Genomic DNA, 22,593 nt, shown 5'->3' on the forward strand with positions numbered 1-22,593 from the left:
AGAGAAGCTGCCTGCCCATAAAGAAAGAACTGGTTTTAGTTTGTTCTCGGGAACAAAAGGAAGCCTGCCCTAAAGGATAACAATAAAAGGCCTGTTTCCAGCAGAAATGAACGCTAACACAGACCTACGCATAATATGATTCAGCCTTTGTGAATATGGCAACTCAGATATCAGTGATTAGCACGAAACTACTTACTTCGCTGTCATGGAATGGCTTGGATCGGATGGTCAGGCTGCCCAGCTCCACGGATTTCTGGAACCTAGCTGGGATCTGCAGTCCCTGTAACTTGTCGTAGGCGTGACGCGCCAGTTTATACGCACCCAGAGCTTTACTTTGTTTTGCCAGGGTAAATAATGTATTACTGTAATTAAATTAAGGAACAAAAATATGCATTTAGGAAAAAATACAATGTTCTTTCTAACCATAGAAGATGTGCAAAGAGGCAAATTGCTCTGCTGCAGAGCAGCACCAGCTCTGTGTCGCTGAACAGGGGCCGTCTCTTTCATTAGCATGTAACAGTAGCTGCTGTTCAGAAAGCTACCAATCACAACCACAACAAGGCATGTTAGGAAAAACATTTTGAAAGAATATGTAAGTGAGGAAGTTTCTAAAAGGAAAGCAAACATCCCATCCAGAGCCACAACGGAAGCAAAACTGCCCTCCCTACGGCAGCTGCTGACCCCTTCTGTTGTCTTTTACAGATGCATTTCTGCACTGCTCACAAAGGCCTTGTACGAGGTAAGAGGATGACTAACACTCCTTGACAAAGTCACACATCATGCTGGGTGGGTGGCTGAGGATTACATGTTAGTTGATTTGCACAGCTCTCCAAGACCATAAAGAAAAAAAAAAGGTAGTGCAGTTAAAAACAATGGTTTGAAGGTGCTGATTATTTCCTTAGGGGCACAAGTCGATTTCCATTAGCTATAACCCACAGCTGAAACTGAGCACAGCCTAAAGTAGATCTCTGCACGGTGGCTCAACATCAATTACTCCTTTCGTGTACCTCGGCCTCTAGATTCTGCGCAGTGTTGGAAGGATACATTTTTGAGATCCCCAAGGGAGTCTCCTTTGTTAAGCTGTGAAGCAGAAACCTGGAAATATTGAAGAGTGTTTCAGGCAAGTGGAAACTGAAAGGCTCCTCCTGTGGAATTAAAAATAGAGACATTTCTAAGACAATTCATGTCACTACACATCACAACACTAGGCATCCCAAGTATTGTCCTTCTTTCATGCAGCTGCAAAAAGAGGATTCTGTCCATGCTGACAGAACATACCAAACAGATTTCGCATGTTTAACACCAAAGTTCATGCCTGTTACATGCAGAAAAAGTCAGAAATGGATCCATGCAGGTGAAACAGAATCCTTAGCAGGCTATTTAAAAGCAGGGCATGAACAGTGTGCAGCCTCCACTACTGAAATAGTCTGACTAGCAGAGACCTCAGGTACAGAGATTCTTGTTTTGGGCAAGGGCATGGATCAGAGGGTTCTCGTATGCTCCACAGAAGGTATTTTCACCAACAAGCATTACCACAATTGCTGGGAGCAGCAGGAGCTCCCCACTCAAGATTGCACGTCTTTTGGAGTAGTTTACATCTATCACCACTGGAAAGAGGTAACATGCTGTGAGAATCTCCCAATGAGGGTGTGCCTGCTCTGTAGCCTGCCTGCCCCGATTAAAGGAAGAACCCCCTGTAGCCGTAAAGCACTTGACATCCGGGGTGCTGGAACCAAACCAACACAGTCAGCAAAGCAAGTACTGGGGGTGGAGAGTCAGCCATGTCATATTCTCTGTGCACACACTGAGACAAACACTCATCTGCTAAAATGGCACTGCACTTCTGAAGAGCTACGACAAGTTCTTGTACAGTACAACAGAAAGCAGAGAAACGCTGCTATACAGTATCAGTAATCCACCCTCTATTTAATTGTGTGAAGTCACTAAATGTTTGCTTATCTCTGGACTTCTGAAAGAAAACCATTCAGGCATCACACACGCACAACTTCTAAAATACATATCTTACAGTATATCTTTGAATATAGTGATAGACGTGGTACACTTCGGCCAATCGCTGGAAGTGATGAAACTTCTGCAACATTTCAGTCTTCTGATCTTCATTCTCTGGGGGGGAAAGCATTAGAAATCAGCCCCAGGTAAACCTTTGAGACTCAGTGAGAAGAAAGCAGCGTATTATGATACTCCCAAAAGAAATGCACACCAGTCCAAGTGTCTCCCATCTACCTATGCAAAACACAAGTTATACAGACTTGCTATTTTTGGGAGCAAGTTTCTACTCCAAACAAAGAGCACGCTGAAATACAAGTAGCAATGACTTTAACACAGCTAGAGGCTACATGTTAGGTAAAGGGAGAAAAGAGCAGCCGTGCATCACTGGAAAGCTTATTCATACCTTCAGAATTTACAAATAAAATGAGTTTTGAAACGTTTCACAGATATTAAATACACTACTAAAAAAATTGGAACAATTTGCATCTCCACACAATACCTGAGAGGCAACATATCAGCACTCTAATAAAAAGGCACTGAGCAAAACGCAGTACTACCAACCTTGTATTCATTACCAAGATGGTTCTTCTAAGCACAACTCTGCCTCTCTCCCAGAGAAATACAGACTTCTTTCAGAACACAAGATGATAGCTCATGAACAACCAGATTTGTATTTGTTGGCAGAAACAATCCGTAAAGCATCTCCCCTACCTACAGTCAGGTACTGGGCAGATCTTATGCTCCAGAACCACCTTTCAGTTACCAGTACTTGGACTCTCCAATCACTTCTCTGGCTGCAGTGCGTTGAGGGAAGCTACACAAGGGCACAGGCTCCCAGGAGGCACTATTTTGATTCCAGCCAGATTTCAAAACAAGGCCTACACATGCCGATGTTGTTGTTTTGCTCATCTGTTTTACATAAGTGCATGGGAAAACCAGGAGACTACTAAAATAGCACAAGCCAAAACTATGCACAGCATAAAAGAAAAAGAACAGTGAAGGAGCTGCAGCAATGCTATCACAATTCGGCAATTGTCTGTCTACATGCACAAGAAGGTAGAAATAAAAGCCTTTCAGTTACTTACCTTGGGCTATATCTAAACACTGCATGGAAAGCATCCAATAATAATAGGCTGCGTCGTTAAATCGGCTTTCAACCACAGCATTGTGCGTTAGCTGCTCCAGCACTCTCACAGCTTCTCTCTGCCTGCCAGCCTTGTGGAATGCTACAAAGACAAAACAAAGAGGATTTTACAGTGTGATTATATCAATTAGCTGAAATTAATGTTTTTAAATTAAGAGCGGTCTATTCAGCCAATATCAAATCATCTATTCAGGGCAGGATGAGGGGGATTATACACTGGTGTTTTTCTACTTGAAAGCAGCAACGCTAATGGAACATGAGATGCAGCCGTAGGCGTTCTGTGCCTTTTGCACTGTCCTGGGGGCTCCTGAGCTGCTATATTTTGTACACCTCAGGTGTTTTTGTTGTTCTTTTTTAATATAGAAAAGAGTAAAAGCACAACAATCACTAGATCTGTATACAAGCAATTGCAATCTCTAAACACTGCAGATCACAGCCGCATTTGAAACTACACAAAGTTAAAATTAGTTCTAGTCAGTGACGCCGAATGTTTTAGAAGATCATACTATTTATTATACCCTTCTAGCACTCATTAACAGCTTCTCTCAGCGAACCTCAGAAGCTGGTATAAAGTTAGATTCAGACTTCTCACTTGGTATAAACGCACTTGGCAAACACTGCCTTCATACAGGGCAATAAAGGAACAAATAAAGATAACACAACTGCCTCTTGACTTCAGCCAGTTCCGACAAAACCCTTTCTCACATCCCCACGCAGAGATCTGCTGCTCGCCCAACCTCGTGGCATTTGTGTCAGCCAGGACACGACAGCACGGCGCTGTGTGCAACACGCTGGGAGCAACAGCGAGCAGCCACCGATGTGTGTGCGAAGCGCTCAGCTGCCAAAGGCTCAGACACGCAGCCCAGCTCTGCGTGCAGGCAGCTCACGGCTGGCATCTCGCTACCTTGGCCCTGTAAGCAGATGCAGTTACACCCTTAGAGCCCAGCTGGCTCTGGAAACAGCAGATGCAAAAGGCACAAGGAGCTGCACCTGAGTAAAGCAACTACTGAAAACACACTGGCTCCATATGGAGCTTGCTTCAACCTCTCCTTATCCCTGGCACAGCTTACAAGTAAAATTCTAAAGCCTGTCCACATAGTAGAAGCTTGACAGTTCTCTTTAAGTAATTTTATAAGCCTAACAACATCCATGAAAACTGAAAATGTTACTTGTACAAAGCGAATGTTACCTAGATATAAGGAAAATTTGTTATTTCCACTCCGGTTTGTGAGGTTGTGGGATAAAAGCATTAACAAAACACAGTTCCATTTTTAAGCCAAAGCCATGCTCAATTATGTAATGACATTGAAAACCTGTATTTGCATGCCATCATTTCTAATAGGTCCATCACCTTTGCAGTTAAAAAAGGAGACCACCAGCTACTTTATTTTGAAGACAGGTGTGAAGGTATTGATTGCACTTGTTTTTGAAACCACAGATAAAAAATTCTCCAGGGCAAAGACAGCATATTCTGCATAGGAAAAGTACAGAGGACATTTTGAGTACTCCATCAGGAAGTCTTACCTTTTTGGGCTTCTTCAAATCTATCATTCTCTGCTAGCCACTGAGCATAAGGGACATAGACCTCATCTTTGAATTCAGGATGCTTTTCACTCAAAGCAAATGCCTGAAGCACATAACAAAGTCAATTTTAGAATACTGCATGGTTTAAACAATTAAAGGGCTTAAAATATTTCATAAAATCAATCCTTCAGCTCTAAGTAAATTCACTATAAAAATACACAGAATAAAGACTGTAATCCACCTTTTCTCCAGTATGAAACCAATGTATTTTAAAACAAAAAACAACCAACGGCAAAAGGAAAGCTATGCGTGGTAACAGTGTGGGTTACAGACTACTGAATCTCGAATGTGTGCATACTGAGGGAATGTGGCAGAGCTCACAGCAGAAGACAAAAATGTTTCCATTTGTACTGAATATATATTCTGAGGAGACTGGAGCAGCTCTATAAATGCAGTTTAGATTTGCTTCCCGCACTCCCTAACGGGTCAATAAAGGACCAAGCCTGCAGTTTTCCAAAGCACCCATACAATCCAGGGGGCAAACGGGTTGTCAGCTCTAGAAGCACTGTGAAAATCCTTCCTTAAGAAGCCATACCTACCAAACCTCAATTTGAAGAAATAAGAGCAGAATTAACAGCGACCCCAACTTTGAGGTATGCGTAGTGACAGGCTTACGTTTCCAAGGAAATCCCAGAGGAGTCTGCACAACTTCACCCCACAGTAAATCCAGTTCATGAAGTGGTGTCCCAGCAACAGAGCAGATATTCACCAGGTCTACATTACACCTGTGAGATGCTCACTCACACACACCCAAGTCGGAACAATACGCCAATGCAGAACTTCCCTCAATACAATTACTATTCCTTCCTTCTCACAGGTGAGAAGCATTCTGTGGATTTGCATAGGAAATGGGCAGCTACCCACAGGGAGGCAAAACAGAGTGCTGGGAAGCAAGGCCAGGGAACACAGCTTCAACACTTGAGAAAAGAAAGAAAACCCACCGAGCAAAACAAACAAAACAAAGCCACCCATTGAACGCTCAGAGAACAAGGAAACAATACTACAAAATTAACTCTGCACTCTGAAGCACAGTCTGCAGAAGCTGCCTCCTCCTGTCTCTCCCTTCACTGCAGTGGACAAAGCAGTGCCCTTTGCCCCTCCTGCAGCCAGGGCCAACAGCAGCAGCTTTAAGCACAGGAACAGAAGGCGTGCTTACCTCTTCCCAGCGGTGCGTCTCCACGTGGAGAGAGACCAACGCTTTCAGGTCACCAACCTTCATGTAGGTTTCTGCTGCATAGCCGGGGTTATTGAGCTTCTTAAAATAGAAGGCACATTTTGACAGAGGCTCACGCTCAGCTTTATCCAGTTTCCGAGCAATTTCTATTAACCTAGATGCAGCAAAAAAAGCTGTGTGTTTCAGGTTCAGCCCTACCACTTTACCTTTTGCTTAACATTGTAATGACCTCGCTTTCAATCAGGGATTTTTTAATACCATAGTAGAAGTACCAGCAACACGCTGTTGAAACAGTGGTCAGCAAACATTCAACATTAGTTTTTTCTTTTACAAACTCGAGAGCTGTTTCTGCAATCCCTACTCATAGGTGCAATTCCACACTGCAGCAAACCATCTCCAGCGGAAGCAGCGGATCCCACATGACTAAGTTGCACAGGACACGCTTCCCTAACCCTGACCTAAAAAAAGAGCCATCACAAACATTACTCCACTTGCCACCCAGGAAAAACGAGGCAAGGGAATGCTGAGTCACCTGCCCAAGCTCTTATTTCGACTCAGCAGAAGACCCAAAGCAGGAACTGCTGTAAATCAAGGAGAATTTGACTAGGACCTGTGTAGCCTAAGAATTTACTTCCTGCAATCCTGCACTCCAGTTGTCTTCCCTACCCGCTAGTTTGTTATCTCGTGCAGTTTAAAGCAACAGAAATGGGCTACCACACACAAGCACTGCTGTGATGATTGCTGTGAAAACCTTAAGGCATGCATATTTCAGAAGACAGTCTCATAATAGAGATTAACCCATTCATATTTCACTGTTGTAATGTCTCCACACCCTAAACATATGCAATTTCAAAAACATTTTAAATTGTAGGTGTGCTTCAAATAGAGCTTATGCTCTACTTGATATAAACAAAGGTGCACATCAAACAGGTTTTGTCTACTGGAAAAGTTACGCAGAATTCAATTACACTGAACTGCAAGATTCTAGTATATTGAGATGAAGCTGCAACCCACATATCGACCCAGCCGTGGTCCCCACTGATCTCTATGGCCTTCATGTGCTCGCCTGCAGAAAGGTACATCTCCACAGCTGCTTTTGGCTCATTAATGTTCTTGGCCCAATCTGCTTGTTTTTTTATAAGCATCTTTGTGTCTTTGGGGTCTCCGGATCGGAGAAAATCCTGAAATAGCACAATACAAAAATGTTTGCATTACTTTCTGGTCACGGACATCTTTACATTTCATTCTAAAACACATAAGGGTTTTTCTGATGAATATCATTATGCTTCCTAAGGAAAGACATGGTGCACACGTGCAACAGAAACCCGCAGCCTTCGGCAGCTGATCGTCAGGCCAGTGCTGGGTAGGTAACAGTGGTACATTCCCATCTACATAGTTAATTAAAATAAAAGTGGGAGGTTCTGGAAAGGCCAGGAGATGGATGGCACAGATGGCTCTGAGATAATCAGCAGCTTTCCAGTAAATCAGGCAGGGAGGCATCTGTCTGGTGCTCCTGTGTAAGTGGGTACAGCCACGACTTCTGCAAGACACCCAGGTACACACCTTTCTAAAACAAAACAGTGCTGCTCTGAAAACTGGTAATGTAGCAATGCCAGGTGTCTTCTGCACGTCAAGAAGGTGCTGTTTGTTTTGTTCTCAAAGATGACCCAACTCTGTGCTTAGGTAAGAACAGCACACCTATTAGTCTACCTAATCACATAAGCATCAGCACAGCCATCCAGTTACAAATCAATAAAGGACAAAATCCCATTCCCTTCAAGTACCCTTGATAACTATATTACAGTATGTCAAACAGGTCACTTTGTAAGGAGAAATGACAGATGCTCAGAAGAGTGACTCTGAGCTTGGAATTCTGCACAGTGATGCAGACCGTGGCTCTGGATGCTGTGAAGATGGCCATTTTGGAAGTACTGTTAATAGTTCAGCTTCTCCCCACGTGTCACACAGCAGGAAAAAAAAAAATGCACTTCAAAATTGGAAGCTCAACTAAGGGCAGATTTGGCTGTTAAGAAACAGGCTACCATCCTTTAAAACAGCTTTTTTACCAACTGAAAAATTAGAACAGCGGCAGAATGGAAAGGTGAGAAGAAAAATATCTTATCCTCAATGTTTCTATTAGATTCTGATTGAGATTTAAGAAAATAAATTAAAAACATCTCAGAAACCACACTGACAGCACAGTTCCACTACCATTATTCTCCACTTTCCCAGACGCTGCCAGTCACCAGGCACAGAACTACAACCAAATGTCAGCTCTCAAATGAGCTCCACGCAGGATTCATTTCTAGCAGTAGCTCCTGCAGCACGGCTGTGATTCAGGTGAATAACTACACAGGTGGAGGGATCATCTTTGAATACAAAAGCTGAAGCCAAAGAATCAAGCCAAACAATTTGTGACAAAGCCTGATTTCCAGCTTATGTCCTAAAACTAAGTTTGACGTCAGAAGTTCATCTTTGTGGAGTATAAAGAGGTTCCCTGTGAGTTTCTGGTGTGTGATAATGAGCCTGTGACCAACCTATGCACCAAAAGGCTTCCTGACCTCTGCCTCCACTCTGGGCTCTCTAGGTGGAACTGATCAAGGCCGACCTCAGGCACAACAAATCAGACTCTGAAGGGGTTCCTTTGCTTAATTTTGGCAGCATTGACCCCCACTTCCCTCCACTCCACACACATCTATCTTTCCTTGCAAAAAATTCCTGGCAAGCATGGGAGGTTCCCATGTTCTTCCATGTCCCCTGCATCCCTGCACAAGAAGCTTCCCTCGCATGGTAATCAACATCTTCAATTTCCTCTGCACAGTTACTCTCAAGGACAGGAGGTACAAGATCTTTTGCTGTCTACTGAAGATAGACACAACCACTGCCAAGAATTAAAAGATTCTTATGAAGATTTGTGGGAAAAGTTTCATCCCTGAATTACTGTATGTTTAAGAGGAGCCAAAACACTGAAGCTGACAAGGACTCCTTAGCCAAAAATAGTGAAAGTCAGTCTTATATTAGCAAAATTTACACAGGAAACTCTTGGAAAAAAAAGATCTCTGCAGCACTGCTCATGGGATCTATGCTAGAACAGTTTATACGCATGTCATGGTAAAGTCCTTGTGTGCACTGGGCAGAGTGAGGCTCTGACAAGTGACAAACAGCACTGAGCGCTTATGCAGCCCCAGGGCTCCTCACCAGAAAATGCCGTGGAAGACCTGAAAGCTAAATGACACTTTCTTATCACCATATAAAAGCACTGCATGTAACAACAGTATTCAATTTATTTCTTCGTGAGAGCAGAAAAATGCAAAGACAGACTGAATCTTCAGAAGCAAGTTCTCTAATATACCGGGTGAATATGTTAGGTACTGTGGCAAATACATTCATATAGAACTCAAACACTTGTTTAAATTCAAATATGAAAGGAAAATACTTTTGTTATAGTACAGAAGTGAATCAAACACCTGGTGTATTCACTTCCACTTCAGGAGACAAAAAAGGGACTCTTCTGTAAGACGATGGGAAAGAAACTGTCATGGAAACAGAAAAATTAGCTTAGGAAAACTCACTGAAAAGCCACGAGTTACACAAAACACAGCTGCTGCCTCAGCAATGGACTCTGCAGAAAACTGTTACCAATGCACGTGGCATGAAAGGTCTGTGTTTTGCCCACAGATGAGCCAAATGAACTTCAGACAATTAAGCTGGAATTCCAAACCAGCTTTTCATCCTGTCTTTTTATAGGATCACGCTTTCAAGACACTTGCAGGTACAGCAGTATTTCTGCATGTAATATTCAGTTGCAAACTGTTACCTTGGCGTAGTCAAACATGCGCAAGTCCGAGTACATGTCCAGAGCTAGGCTTTCATGCCCACTCTTTTTGTACAGTTTTGCTGCCTCATGGAACTTTCCTTGGTAGGCATAAACATCTGCCAGGAACAACTCCGTGAGGTTCTCCCCGTGCTTCTTCCGCTCCTGGGGAGAAAAAGATTAAAAAAAAAGAGGGGAGGACATATTCCAGATGAGCAGTGAGAAATGGCCATCAGAGCTGAATCCCCAGCTCCGAGCTGAGCTGTTACTAAAACCTGCAGCAGGGTATGGTAATGAGGCTTCTCCCACATTTTAGTGAATTTATAATTAAAGGATTAAATCTTCTAATTAAAATCAGGAAGAGCAAAATCAAGTGTCACAATACAAACCAAACTGATGAAAAATCATTGCTCTCGATTTCATACAAAAAAATGAACACACACTATCATTATACTGTGATATTAAAAAAAAAAAGGCTCCTGATAGGTTCCTTATTTTCTCTTACAGAGACTCACTAGCACACAATTCGGCTGAATTAATAGTATGTGCAGGTGGGGAGCAAAACAAACATGAAAACAATTGCTAGCAACAAACATTCAGAGTACATTAACGTGCCTCTGAATCAGAATTAGTGCCAGCACCACATCTCCACCCGCAGCAGCTCGTGGCTGGGGGCGCAGTCAGCACTGCACTGCACACCAAAACCCTTGGCGTGGATCGGACCGGAGCAATGCCACACACACGTGTGTTTGCTCTACCCTCTGTTGTAGAAACGCATTACTGTTCTCCTTTGTAAGAAGGTATTATCCTTAGCAGACCATTCTATATGAAAATAAATAGCTATGAACTAAATTTGAAGGAAACTGCACTGAAGAGGCAAAAGCATTCCACATCTATGCAAACTCAGTTCTCTGCTGCCAAGAGACTCAGCCGTCGCAGCTTCTGGTCACACCTAACGGCTGGGCTGCTGTTGAAAGGTTCCCTTCAAAAACTTTGTGAAAATATTTTCAGAGCGATCGCTACTCCATTTTTGAATGAGTTCACAGAATTTTGTCAGGTATGGAGGCCTGGCAGCGAGGTTTCCTACTGTCATCCCTTAGAAAGAAATACGTCATTACTGAGAGAAAACCAGAACTGCCACTTAGTTACACCCTTAGAAGCTCTAAAGGCAATCCAATATCTGACAAGCAAGAGTAGGCAGTGATGGAGAACTCTCTCTTCAGAAGACGTATTTTCAAGTCTACAAGAACCTTAATTAAACAGACGATAACATGATAGTTCCACCACATTCTCATCTGATGCAGATCTGGAGAAGCATGTGTAGAAAAGGAACTTTACTACCAGGAAGAAAAAAAAAAGGGAGCCAGGGGCATCCCTAACAGAACTCTGCCCCACGTTTGACCCCAAGAGAAGTTCACTGCAGTCAGCAGGGGGCTGGCATTCTGACAGAACCAGGACAGCTCTGCAAAAATGGAAGGTGAGGAATGGATTCTTCAGAGAAGGTGTAAATCTAATTACCAACAGAAAGAGGAATTCTCTTTATAATATCCCAACGTAGATCTTGAGCCATCATCAAGTGGTCTTTGCAAAAGGACAAGAAGTGATGGCACGTCCTTCAATGCGCTCATGACAGATCGCTATTGTCTAGTGGAATTCTATCAAGAAGTGTGAAGAGAGTGAGGAGTCCCGATTAGAGCAGAGCACAGAAGTAAGGGATCCTAAATTCTATTCCCAGTTGTCACAGACTTGTCATGAGACCTTGAGGTTGTCATTTTATTTCTCTGGGCCTGTTTCTGGCTCTGCAAGGAGGAGATAATAGTAATTACCTACCTCCAGGGGGTAAGGAAGAGCTTAATTAACTCATGTTTATGAAGTATTCCATACAAAACTCCATTAGCACAGTAGCATTCTACCAATTATTAATTGAATATTGAATGATTTTCTAGTTTTCTTGAAAGTTTTTAAGTTCTCCCACCACCCAGTGCCCCACATCTGCAGGTCCTGCAGTAAGCTGCAGCTATGCGACCAGAGCTCAGGCTCCTGCTCACTGGAACTCCTCATCCAAACACAGCCAGCAGTCAGCAGCACTAACAGAACAGACGTCTGCAGAACAGAGAGTACTTCTTTCAGCACAATGCATCTTCTCACACTACCCCTAATATTCCCTTACCTCAATGCTGCTGATCAACTCTAAATATCTAAGGTCTCGTATTCTGGTAAACGCCTATGAAAAGAAAAAGAAGAAAAGGAATTAACTAAATTGGAAAGCCAGGAAATCAACACATACATGAAGCTGTTTTCACACAAGCAGGACAGACAGAAATCTGCTGGTTTTTGTGTTGGTGCAGTCCCTAACCTGATGGGCTCTTACTGCAACCAGGGCCCCTCAGGCGTTACAATAAAGACAAGGGTCCGACCCAAGCAGCTGATCACCAAAACCAAACAGCACTGCTGGGCACCACCACGAACACATGTCGGTCCTTCAAGAAAAGCAAAATGCCTCTAACAGCACTAACAGTGCTATTCTGGCCATTATACAGCTTTCCTAATCAATGTGAGGCACGACGTGCACAAATCTACAGAGACTGCTACAAGGCGTAGCACAGAACTGAGCAGACTGCTGAAGCAGGCTGTGTGTGATTCTAGTTTTTATACCATTCTGAAAATTCAGTCTAGAAGCAGCCCATGGAGAAGAAAGCAAATCAAAAGGTGATACAGTGAGGCGGTGTAATGTCTTTTGCAAATGGAGATGAATGTGCAGCCAAAGTCCCAGCGGCAAAGTCACGTGCGAGTTACAGCAGCTTAGCACTTATTCCTGTCAGGCATCAAAAAATGGAAATTGAACTCCTCAAACCACGTGGTTTAGACTCCTAACCAAATTTGTGCTTAAGAGGGCATAGAATATTCTGCTTACACCAGATCGGACTAGAAACTGTGAGAGCCTTTAATGTTAAGAAGCTGCTTTTGTTCATATTAATCCGCTCTAATTCTAAGAGGGCACTGCTTTAAAATTCCAAGGAGGCACTAAAAACTTCTTTTTAAGAACATCTATTTGCATAAAATGATCTATGAAACTGAAATTATTGCCAGTTTCCTTGCCTCCACTTTGGAAAAAAGAAAAATAAGGCATGTCACATCCTAAAAAAATTGATGTTATTAAAAGATGCCTATCATTACAGGCCATTCCCTGACTATTTTTAGAATGTTTTGTCTTTCATACAATATTTATGACATTGAACTCAGTTTATCCCCTCTTATTTGAGAAAAGATGCTGAAAGAAAATGGGGAAGTATTTTAAACCAGAGAAAAATGTGTTCTTCAGTATATGCACACCTATAGTCTGCCCTTAAAAACAAGGGGCTCCAGGTAGAAGGTGATGAAAAAGACAACGCGTCACCACTGCTGCCTTCAAAGAAAGCTAACGCACAGCTAACAGTCAGTACGAGATCTACACACTGAAGCTAAGGTTATCTTCCACACTTAGTGGGGGGGAAAAACAAAGAGGGCAGACTTGTAGCACCAGGGAAGGGGAGGGGGAAATTCAGCTCAGAAATTCTTAGCTGCCACCTGGTGGTGAGCAGCACCGCTCAACACCCCGCTTCCTCAAATTCCCAACTCGTTTTTCAGCAGATGAAAGAAACCTCTTCCTCATATTAAACGCTCTGATTTAGAACAGGGTATTTACCTAGAAACAGAAATCAGATTCCTTTTTTAAAATGGCATCTCAAGACCTCGTTGTGTGCATCGCTGAGCGAGAGTTTCATACGCACCTAAGAGAGCAACTCAGAGACACTGCTCACTACCAGCAATCACTACCAGCAATCACTACCAGCAATCACTACCAGCAATTACTGCCCAGCAATTACTGCCCAGCAATTACTGCCCAGCAATTACTGCCTGCTTTACCTTTTTAGCCGTTTCAAACTCCAGCCCTTCCAAGGCTTCCATGGCCAGTTCTCTCCAGTCAGCATCAGTTACTCCCAAACACGCGATCTGATACGCTTCCTTAAACATTTTCCGTTCCAGATATTGATACATGGGTGCAGACTGAGGATTTCCATCAGAAAATATGTGTTAGAAAGCATAATACTTAGTGCAATTCTCTGGATACAGCGAGAAAAAATTACTTTCCAATTGCAATTGGTACAAACTGCCCAGAGAACAAACATGTTTTTGTACAACACACACAACAACACTCTGGGGCAATTACCATTGCATCTTCAGACCAGTTTGGTTAATTATATTCTAAACTCACCCATCTTGCAATCTCCAGCTCCTAGCATTTTAGAAAGCAGTTAATGAATGCTTCTGATTCCTCAGAGTGCTGAACATGCTAGATACAATGTAGGACGAGTTGTTTTTTTAAAAAAACCAACATAATCAATCTATGAAGTCAGCACAAAGGTGGGGTAGTTTGTCCTCAAAGGCTGCAGCAGTCCAGGATGAAGCATCCCTGGAAACACTCCAACACAACAGCAGAGGTGCCGTGAGCAAGTGGCAAACTCGTGACAAAGGTGTTCTAACAAGAGCAACCCTGAAGCCCAGAGACACTGCCCACTTACTGACCTGCTCAAACAAGGAGTTCAGGAGGGAAACTGATGGCTGCAGGCTGACACAGACAGAACAGGATTCAGGATTGGCAGCTACACTTCAAACCCTTTCCATGAGCAGAGAGCACTGCTGCTTGCTTAACCCTGCGTTCGCAGCCACAAGAAGCACCCATATTGACCTCTGCTACCTTTATCAACTTATCTGAAAGTTGTGTATCTTTGGTACTCTCTCCCACCAAAAGTATAGTTTTGAACAACCTGCCTCTGAAACACTGCACAACAATGTTGAGGCCTGTTAGTGCCCTGCAGCATGCTGAACACAGAATACAACAGCACACTGGGAGATCCAGCAGCTACCAACCATGCAGGGCAGATCACAACGAAGGGATCAGCACAGTTCTGAGGTGGGTCTAACAGAGGTAGACTGTTAGAGGTTAGACATCCATTAATTTAACAAAAGCACACAGTCCTTTGCCTTCATCAATTCTGAATTTCAAATCCTGTCACGTTTTTGTGCAGAAATAAATCAGAAGCTGGTTTGTTGTTTTTTTTTTTTCTTTTTCTTGTTTGTTTGTCTCTTGGACTGCTTTACACTGTCCCGTTGTTTCCTGCAGCACAGCATTCTGTAGATGGTATTTCCTATCTCTGAATTTCGGATATAAAAACTGCACATGCACAAGGCACAGCTTAAGTATTGCCTAAACACACCTAGACAGAGCAGGGCTTGGCATACACATAGGAACATGAAATGAGACCCTGAAGAATGGTACACATAGAGCCTGCGGTACAAATACAGGAAGAGGTGTAAATGCAAATGCTAAGATGAACAGAAGTGCATCTGCAATTAGAAAAAGTAGAAACAACAGCAAAAAGGAAGTGAGATTCATTAACGCCAAACAAAATGAAATAGATCGTGCGTTATGTCTTAAGTAGTGACAAAGAAGGCTAAGAATTGTGACTGTTTTGGTAGCAGAATACTGGAAAATTTCAGAGCTTCTTCACATCTTAAGCATTCATGTTTAAGAAATGTAAAGCAACACTTTACAAGATTAAAGGATTACCTGCGGAACTTCAACAGCTGACATAGAAAAAACGTGAAGACAGAAGATCTTGGAGCCGTTGTATCCCACAACAAAGCCTTGAAGTTTTTGCTGATGGACAGGGAAATTACCAGCTTTGATATTGAGGTAACCCCCTCCAGAAAAGCAAAGCATATCCTCACACTGAGTATTCCAAGCCACGCTATTAGCATTGGGTTCCTAATGAGCAAAATAATGGATGATTACCACAGATACAGCCACATACTCTTTGCTAAGAAACGTGCATCCTTCAGTTTGAACATCTGACCTACTGTAGCCAGGGAATACATGACAGAAAGAAAGGAGTTCAGGCTTGATGTTAATCTCTGTGCTAAAGGTAAAATGCTCAATAACATTAACACTGCAAAGAGAAGCAGGACAGAGCTCTCAGTTAACCCAAAGTGGTCACAGGTTCAGGCGCCCTTTATTCAGCTGTTGCCTAGAAGTAGTTTTGATGGAAAAACAGATCAACCCTACAAAACCGGACGGTGCTTTAAAGAAGTTCGATGAATTTCTGTGTCAGCATTTCGGTGAGATCTGCACTCATCTCCTCCTGCCCATGCCATTGGGTGTCTGTCCCTGGACCAGAGACAGAGAGAAACCAAATCTCACCTGGAACAACAGCTCTTTGGTATGAATATCATACACCAGGCAGGTGTCGTTCTCATCAACCACTGCCAGCTTGTTGCGGGATGCGCTCATATCCAGACAGCGCACAGCTGTGGATTGCTTCAGCAGGACGATGGCAAAGACATTATCAACAAATATCTTCAGAATCTAGGCAGATTCAAAACCAAAGTCAGTCCAAGCTTTCATTCCTCCAACTAGAAACTGCAGTGTGCATAAATGCTAAGGCTGCATAAAGCATGCACTGGTTGATCTTTTTTCAGAGAAATGGTGCATTAAAATTAGAAAAATGCTCTGAGGTACCTTGGAAATCAAGACTTGTTTCCACAACATAGTCTAGCTGACCAGCCCACACAAACACAACATACAGTACGTATCTTGAATTTTGTAATGCTCCTCTCAAACAATTATGTTAATATACAACAAGGATGAATATCTGATACATGAAGGACCTCAAATTCCTTTCTAGTTCCATTCACGGAATCAATACTTATGGGCTCCACTGTACACACACACAGTGTACACACACACACAGCCACCCCTCCCAAAGACAAACCTTCCATCACCAAGACTTCCATTTTTGTCAGCAATGCATGGTCTTCAAAATCCAGCAGGTTTGTATGAATTTTGTAACCAGAGAATGAGAAATACAGAAGTGGTTCATTTTTAAACACAAAATGAGATTCTGTCCAATAAAATTTCAGGTTATGAAGGAATATGCTGCTCCCAAGGTCCCCCCAGAGAACGAAACAGTGTTTATTTGCAGCAGAAAGACACATGCCAGGCACTTTGCATTACCTGCCCGTTCTTTAGACCAACCAAGAGGCCTTCTCTCCCCGGGGGTCCTCCAATTACTTTGATGTAACGGATAAGAGACTCCATCAGCCACTCTCGTTCTTTAACACCACTAAATGAGAGGCACTGCAACCTTTTCTCCTAAATACAACAACATACGAAATACCGTATGGACGGAAAGAAAAAACCTTTGTGCCTCCAGTGTTTTATATTTATATCTATATTAGCGCGTGTGCCTGTTATACACGTGAGTGTCAGAATGTCAGTCAGGTTAACAGGATGAATTCTTTAAGGCTCTTCAGGCCTACGACAAAACAAACAAACAAAAAGCAAAACCAAAAAGCCAACAAACCATCTTTCCTAACGGCTCACCCACCCAAACATCTCCCTTGGTGCTTCAGCGCTCCAGAGGCTTTCAGTAGCACAGGGCCAGCTGTGGCATACAGCAGCTATTACTTCGTACAACAGCACTGCACGTGGTGCTGCCCAGCAGTACAATCCACTGCAGATTTTCCCCAAGGTATCAACTTTTTGCACCAGCTATTTGGAAAGCTACCTTCAAGTCCGAATGCACCCATTTCAAGGCACATACCTGGCATAAAATAATGTGATCTGAGCATACAACCAGCAAGTTGCATTCAAATTTCTTTACTATCTTTTCCTTCACACGATAATACATGTCTGAGGAATCATCCGAATACAGCTCATAAATCAGGATCTTCTCTGGCATTTGGATGGCTAATCTGTTCTTGTAGATGGCGATTTTCTTCACCAGCTCTCTGCCTTTTATTCTAACTAGAGAGAAAAATAAAACACCGTGTAGGCTGACAGGAAAATAACAGATCAAAAAAAGTCAGAGAAACAGCGCTCAGTTGGAACTGAATCTTTCCGAAGCCTCTAAATTTGAGAGCAGATTGCAGTAGGATACGTTTCTTTCTGCAGCTATTAATCTTCTACCTGTGCCACAATTTATCAACCTCCACTGTTTTTGCAACAGCACATTCCAGAACAGCACCCTGATCCCCTGCCATGAAAAGCCTCTGAATACAAAGAAAGAAAAAATCAGTACAATCCATGGAGGCTGCAAGAAGAAAACAGTTGCTAGATGTGATGTACAATTCTCTTTTTTTAATCTTGGTTGCAGAGATTAAAACCTTATCTTAAAGCCGCTCCCCCTCCCAGCGTCCTTTCAAATCCCCCTATCTCTCACTAAGCTGGTCAGTGCTGATCCCACAGAATCCAAGTTTGCATTCTCAGCCTGCAAACAGGATCTCCAACCTTCCCGTTAAGTGGCGACCATCTGCCTGGTACACAAAGCAGGTATTCCAAGCATTCTGACGGACACTCATTTAGAACAAACCAAGCAACCCACAAAGAAGCCCAGAGCAGAATGACAGTACAGGTTTGACCTGAAAGTCCAAAGTTACCTTTCTGCTCCGTGATGAGGTGCTGGACGATCACGTCGGTCATGCTGTCTCTGTAAGCATAGCGATCTTTGTACAGGCCGTGAACAGTGCTGAAAATCAGCTGATAGAAGGAGATGGTGCCGTCCTGGCAGCCCACTGCCTGAACACAGGGAGGACATTATCTCAGTCAAAGCTGCCCATAGGTGAGACTTGGCAAAACACGCAGTGTTCATATGACTTATGTTCCATGTCCTGCATGCTATACAGATTGAAAGCAATCACATCACGTGTATTGAAACAGCTGTGAAAGTGCTCCTCAACTTTGTAGTGCAAAACGAGGACTGATGCTATCATAGCTCGTAAGTATGCTGGGGATTGCTTTGGTTTTGTCTGTTTTCTTGCGGTGCTTTGCAGTGCTTCCACCTCCCCCACACACCCTGTTTTGGTTTTTTTTTCCCTTTTTTTTTTTAATTTTTGAAATCTGCTCTGTATCTCTTACCATCTGTGTGTCAGCACAAAGTGCAGCAATTATGGTCATAGTTGCTGCCCTGCTGGTATTTTCCACAGTTGTAGAAGCTCAAACAGAACAGAACTCAACTCTTTCTTCCTATCATGGAACTTCACATCACCAGTCTACAAGTCTTTTTTTTTTTTGCTGTGTTGTCTTTTTTTTTTAATTCCCTTCCTCTTTTTAAATCAAAACGCAGCAAATTCCTTACCATCTGAAAGCAGGCATTACACTCATTTACCACCACCTCGCAGCCTTAAGTTTTAATTTTAGAGGCAGCTTTAGAGCTCACTAAATACTGCTTAGGCTCTGATGTCTCAGATTAGGCAAATGAGTTTGAAATGTATGGTCTTAGCTTTTATGGCAAACTGTCTGTCAAAGTGGCAGTAAAATGTACCTACTCACCACATAGTTGGAGTCTGGTTTAGCTTTGCAAGTCCACACCCAGCTGCTTTGCTCTCCTATGGTTCCAAGACGGACACCATCCTTTGTGAAGAGGGAAACTTGTTTATCTGAGCCTCCCAGCAAAATGTACTCTCCCTTTGTAAAATAGCTGACACAGCAAGGGTCAAAATTGAGCATCCTGTCCTTCCCAATCTACGAGGGAAAAAATAAACATGTCAATGGAAGGATAATTTCATACTTTTCCAAGGCCATGAGAACAGATGAAAATAAACACAAGGTTCTTCTTGGTGGCACCTGATGGCACTGAGAACATTCTCAGCTCTCCAGCCACACACAACTTTTCAACACCCTGCATCCACTGAGCTTCCAAAAGGCAGCTCTAAATCAATCCCTCCGATTCCAAGTAAGTCCGCTCAGGGTGTGAGCCATCAAACAACAACAAAAAAACAACTCAGCTGGCTGAAGGAAATACAGGAGAGCTCTAGGAACCAGTCAGCTGTAACACAAAAGTGACCAAAGCTACAGGGGCTTTAATACAAGAACTGGGGGACAGCAGCTGAGTTGTCACAGGGGAAATGAGCCAGAGGAAAATTTGGTTGTAAGATACTGACTCATAAAAAACAGAAAACATTTACTGTAGCTGATAAAGCATGACTATACAAACACTTTGAATACAGGCCACAGAACTGAATTGAAAATACCCTGCCACTCTGAATGCACTGTCCAAAAACATACCTGTTTGCCACTTAGCTGATAAAAGGAAAGCCTTTGACCCCAGTCTGCCACAGCTAAAGTATCGTTGCGTTCATCTCTGGCAACAGAAAAGTCACATGGTCACAGCAATTTATCCGTGTTTCTTAGGGCAGAAGAATCAAGCAGTGAGACGGCAGCACATATTTCAAATTACTCATAGAACCTCCACCAAGTGGAAGCACAGCAGAGCCGCCTTGCCAGTTCAGCTGAAGAAAACAGCTTGAGGACACAAAAGAAAAATCTGTCAACTTTTCAGGAATAACTGCAAAGTCTGACACAGGGCAAAAGCAGTGGGTCCAGGGAAGCTGCGCCTGTACAGTGGGTGCAGATCCTGATCTTAGGGGTCTATAATGGAGTATAAAGGAGACCCACTGTGACATCAAAGCAACACTGCTAAGCTAGACTGGACTGTGACTACCAGAGCATATGGCAGGAAACGAAATGGCTCCTGCAGGACTGGGACAAGCTGAGGTATCAAACTGGTTAACTGCAGTGCTCTGACAGGAGCACTGGGAGCAAAACATGGGCCACCTCCTCCACAGTCTCTCGTTTAGGAAGAAGGGTGATGGTACTCTGAGCAGTCTGATGACAACAATGCTCCTAATCATAAACTGAACAAAAAGAAAACTGAAAAAAAACCTACTGAAAAACTTCTCAATAAGCACCTTCCCTCTGCTCAACACACAACACGTGAGAAAAAGCAACGTGCTACCACAAACCTAAGGAATGTCACAATTAACACTTACTAGTGGAATAAATTAAGACAATAAAAATGACACTTAATCCAGAATTTGGTACCTTTTGAATTCCGCACCCTGCATAAATTCCCTGTGCCTTTGGTCCTTTTTGTAAATTGCTCTCCTATGCTATACATATGGATATATATGTATCCATTGTATTGGATATATGTTATATATTGGATAAATGCCATTGATATATATGTTATCCATTGTAGTCTCACTCACAAGTCGAAATGCTTAGCCTCTTCTTTCTCATTGTCTTCTATCTTTTCCTCATTATCCTGCCCACTGTCAGGGTTGGGTTTCAATTCTGGAATCTCCTCTAACTGGCTGTGATCTGACTTCTCTAAATGGCCGTTATCTGATTCCTCTTCTTCATCTGCTCTACTCCAAAATCTCTCCCACCAACTGCAATAGCAATTGTTTATTCACATATATGGCACAGTGAGTGCAAACAGCCCACCCTCCTCTCCCCAAAAGCAAGCTGAAATCCAGCAACGAAAAAAGCAAAATCAAAGGTTCATGATCTCTAGCTGGAATTTGTTCCCATTCTCTTCCACGTGATGAACACTGCCAAAGCCCAGCCCACAACAAAAGGCACCGTTAGGGGCCCTGAACCTGCTCAGCAGGGATGCAGGCCGGGCCTTTCTGTTATCAACAAACCAAGGACTGACCAGCAGCGTCGAAAAGGGTGGGGTGATGATTTACCTGGATGGATTCCAACAAATGGACCATATTGGAGAGGAGGCAGCCCCGGCACGCTCTATCTTCACTTTCTCATCACCATTTTTATTCCGTATGCTGATGACTCCGTTGGACATCCCCAAGGCAAGGTACTGGCCATCGTTTGTCCAGCTGATAAAACACACAAGGACTGAAAACGGCTCAAACCAAGCAGCAGGAAGGCAGAATGGTGCAGCATAATCAAATAGGGACGGTATTGAAACAGGCTTTTTGAAGGCATTCTGGAACGGAGCCAGCAATCCTCAGAGTTGTTTATGAACCTAAATCCGCATTTATGGCAACAGCGTGCAACGCAGCAAGAACTTCTTATTGCATACACAAATTAGAAAAAGGTGGAAACAACAACAACAAAATTAAAGCTATCATCTGCTTGTGGTGTTTGTATCATGTGCTAATTAACAGATGCATTTTTGGGAATGAGAGTGCTGGCAGAACACCAGGCTTTTCAAAGCCACATCCGGAGCAACGACACCGCATGCGGTGGGGACAGGAGAGACCTGCTGTATGGGAACTGCTGAGTCACGGCCTGAACCTCTGATTAATCAGCTGAGGTGAGCCTTGAGTCAGCCAGAGGAGCACAGGTGAAGGCAATTCACCTGTGCTGCCGGAAGGGGTGGAGCCAGGCTCCACCCCTCCTGGACCTATTTAAGAGCTGGCTACCAGAGGGGAAGGATCTCTTCTGGAGATCCCCTCTTTGGTATCTTCTGGTGAGCTCAACCCAAGGGTAAGCTCTTCCACTTATTCTCTTTTGTGATCATTGTCTGTTTGCCTTACTCTCTTGATTGTATTGTAATTATAACATCTTGGTTATACAAAATTATAACATCTTGGTTATACACCTGCTTTCTCTTCTTGTCTCTACTGCAGCCAACGGGATGACTTCACACAAACTGATGTAGCCTTGCTTCAGAGGAGTAACAACACCTTCTGCAAATGCCAGCAACACAGAAGATGAGCAGCTCTATGAACAAAGCACACTCAGCTTTCCTCTACCTTCATTTCATTGCTACTGCACAAGTTGGCTGAACAGATGGAGACAGAAGTTCAGATGCTCGCACAAGACCAGAGCACCTCTCTGATACCATCCGAAGAGTTAAATACACATTGTACATACTGAACAATTATATATGTACTGTTGTAAACAGTACCTAATGGAAACCAAAGCCCTCTGCTATCTAAAACAAGGACAAAGAAAGAAAAATAGCTCTCTGAGAAGACAACACAGGAAAGAACAAGTCATCTTGGACAAATATTCGTTTT

The 22,593-nt window shown here is 43.1% G+C and overlaps 1 protein-coding gene across 2 annotated transcripts in view; it reads right to left on the reverse strand.

The window, feature by feature from the left end:
- IFT122 (intraflagellar transport 122) overlaps positions 1–22,593 on the reverse strand; it is a 29,910-nt gene that overhangs the window by 4,097 nt on the left and 3,220 nt on the right. For both annotated transcript variants that reach the window (XM_042823564.1, XM_042823563.1), the window contains exons 7-24: positions 21,298–21,444; positions 19,832–19,907; positions 19,097–19,288; positions 18,205–18,343; positions 17,370–17,572; positions 16,781–16,918; positions 15,968–16,132; positions 15,338–15,535; positions 13,633–13,773; positions 11,897–11,950; positions 9,730–9,891; positions 6,927–7,093; positions 5,895–6,066; positions 4,679–4,781; positions 3,096–3,236; positions 2,027–2,124; positions 1,045–1,145; positions 197–362 (exon numbers count right to left, since the gene is read on the reverse strand). In XM_042823564.1, coding sequence (XP_042679498.1) covers positions 197–362; positions 1,045–1,145; positions 2,027–2,124; positions 3,096–3,236; positions 4,679–4,781; positions 5,895–6,066; positions 6,927–7,093; positions 9,730–9,891; positions 11,897–11,950; positions 13,633–13,773; positions 15,338–15,535; positions 15,968–16,132; positions 16,781–16,918; positions 17,370–17,572; positions 18,205–18,343; positions 19,097–19,288; positions 19,832–19,907; positions 21,298–21,444 — 2,563 coding nt within the window. The remainder of the gene's footprint in view (positions 1–196; positions 363–1,044; positions 1,146–2,026; positions 2,125–3,095; positions 3,237–4,678; positions 4,782–5,894; positions 6,067–6,926; positions 7,094–9,729; positions 9,892–11,896; positions 11,951–13,632; positions 13,774–15,337; positions 15,536–15,967; positions 16,133–16,780; positions 16,919–17,369; positions 17,573–18,204; positions 18,344–19,096; positions 19,289–19,831; positions 19,908–21,297; positions 21,445–22,593) is intronic.

The sequence above is a fragment of the Centrocercus urophasianus genome, unplaced genomic scaffold (assembly GCF_019232065.1).
Source record: "Centrocercus urophasianus isolate 14NV4802_14NV808 unplaced genomic scaffold, USGS_Curo_1.0 seq_22, whole genome shotgun sequence".
Lineage (NCBI taxonomy): Eukaryota > Metazoa > Chordata > Aves > Galliformes > Phasianidae > Centrocercus > Centrocercus urophasianus.